Source organism: Antrostomus carolinensis, unplaced genomic scaffold (assembly GCF_000700745.2).
Source record: "Antrostomus carolinensis isolate BGI_N321 unplaced genomic scaffold, ASM70074v2 scaffold35230, whole genome shotgun sequence".
NCBI lineage: Eukaryota > Metazoa > Chordata > Aves > Caprimulgiformes > Caprimulgidae > Antrostomus > Antrostomus carolinensis.
This window is the reverse complement of record NW_010288268.1, coordinates 1-274: the sequence shown is the minus strand read 5'-3', so window position 1 is coordinate 274 and position 274 is coordinate 1. Positions and strand designations below refer to the sequence as shown.

The following is a 274-nucleotide window of genomic DNA, read 5'->3' as shown; positions in this document are numbered from 1 at the left end:
CCCACCCACACACCACAGGCAGCCCCGGTCCCCAGCCAGCAGCCAGGCTGTCCCCACGGCCTCCCAGCAACTGCCCAGCGGTGACAGCTCGTCCTTGCTCGGCTGGAGAGGCACTCACTTCTGAGGGTGGAGGAGGGAGCGTCGGGGTCGGGATCTGGGGGAGGCTGCTCAGCTTCGTTCCATTTCTCACCATCTGAATGTGGTCGTTGAACTGATCCTGGCAGAGAGGCAAGAGAACAGGAGAACATCCTGTTTATCAGAGCCTCTGCCCGAG

General features: G+C 62.4%; 1 protein-coding gene across 1 annotated transcript in view; it reads right to left on the bottom strand.

Annotated features, from left to right (window-relative positions):
* LOC104523525 (RING finger protein 214) overlaps nt 1-217 on the bottom strand; it is a gene marked incomplete at its 5' end in the record, with an annotated part of 3,379 nt that extends 3,162 nt beyond the window's left edge. Inside the window, one exon of the mRNA XM_010166141.1 lies at nt 119-217. Within this exon, the coding sequence (XP_010164443.1) occupies nt 119-217 (99 nt within the window). The remainder of the gene's footprint in view (nt 1-118) is intronic.
* Between the last annotated feature and the right edge of the window lie 57 nt (nt 218-274).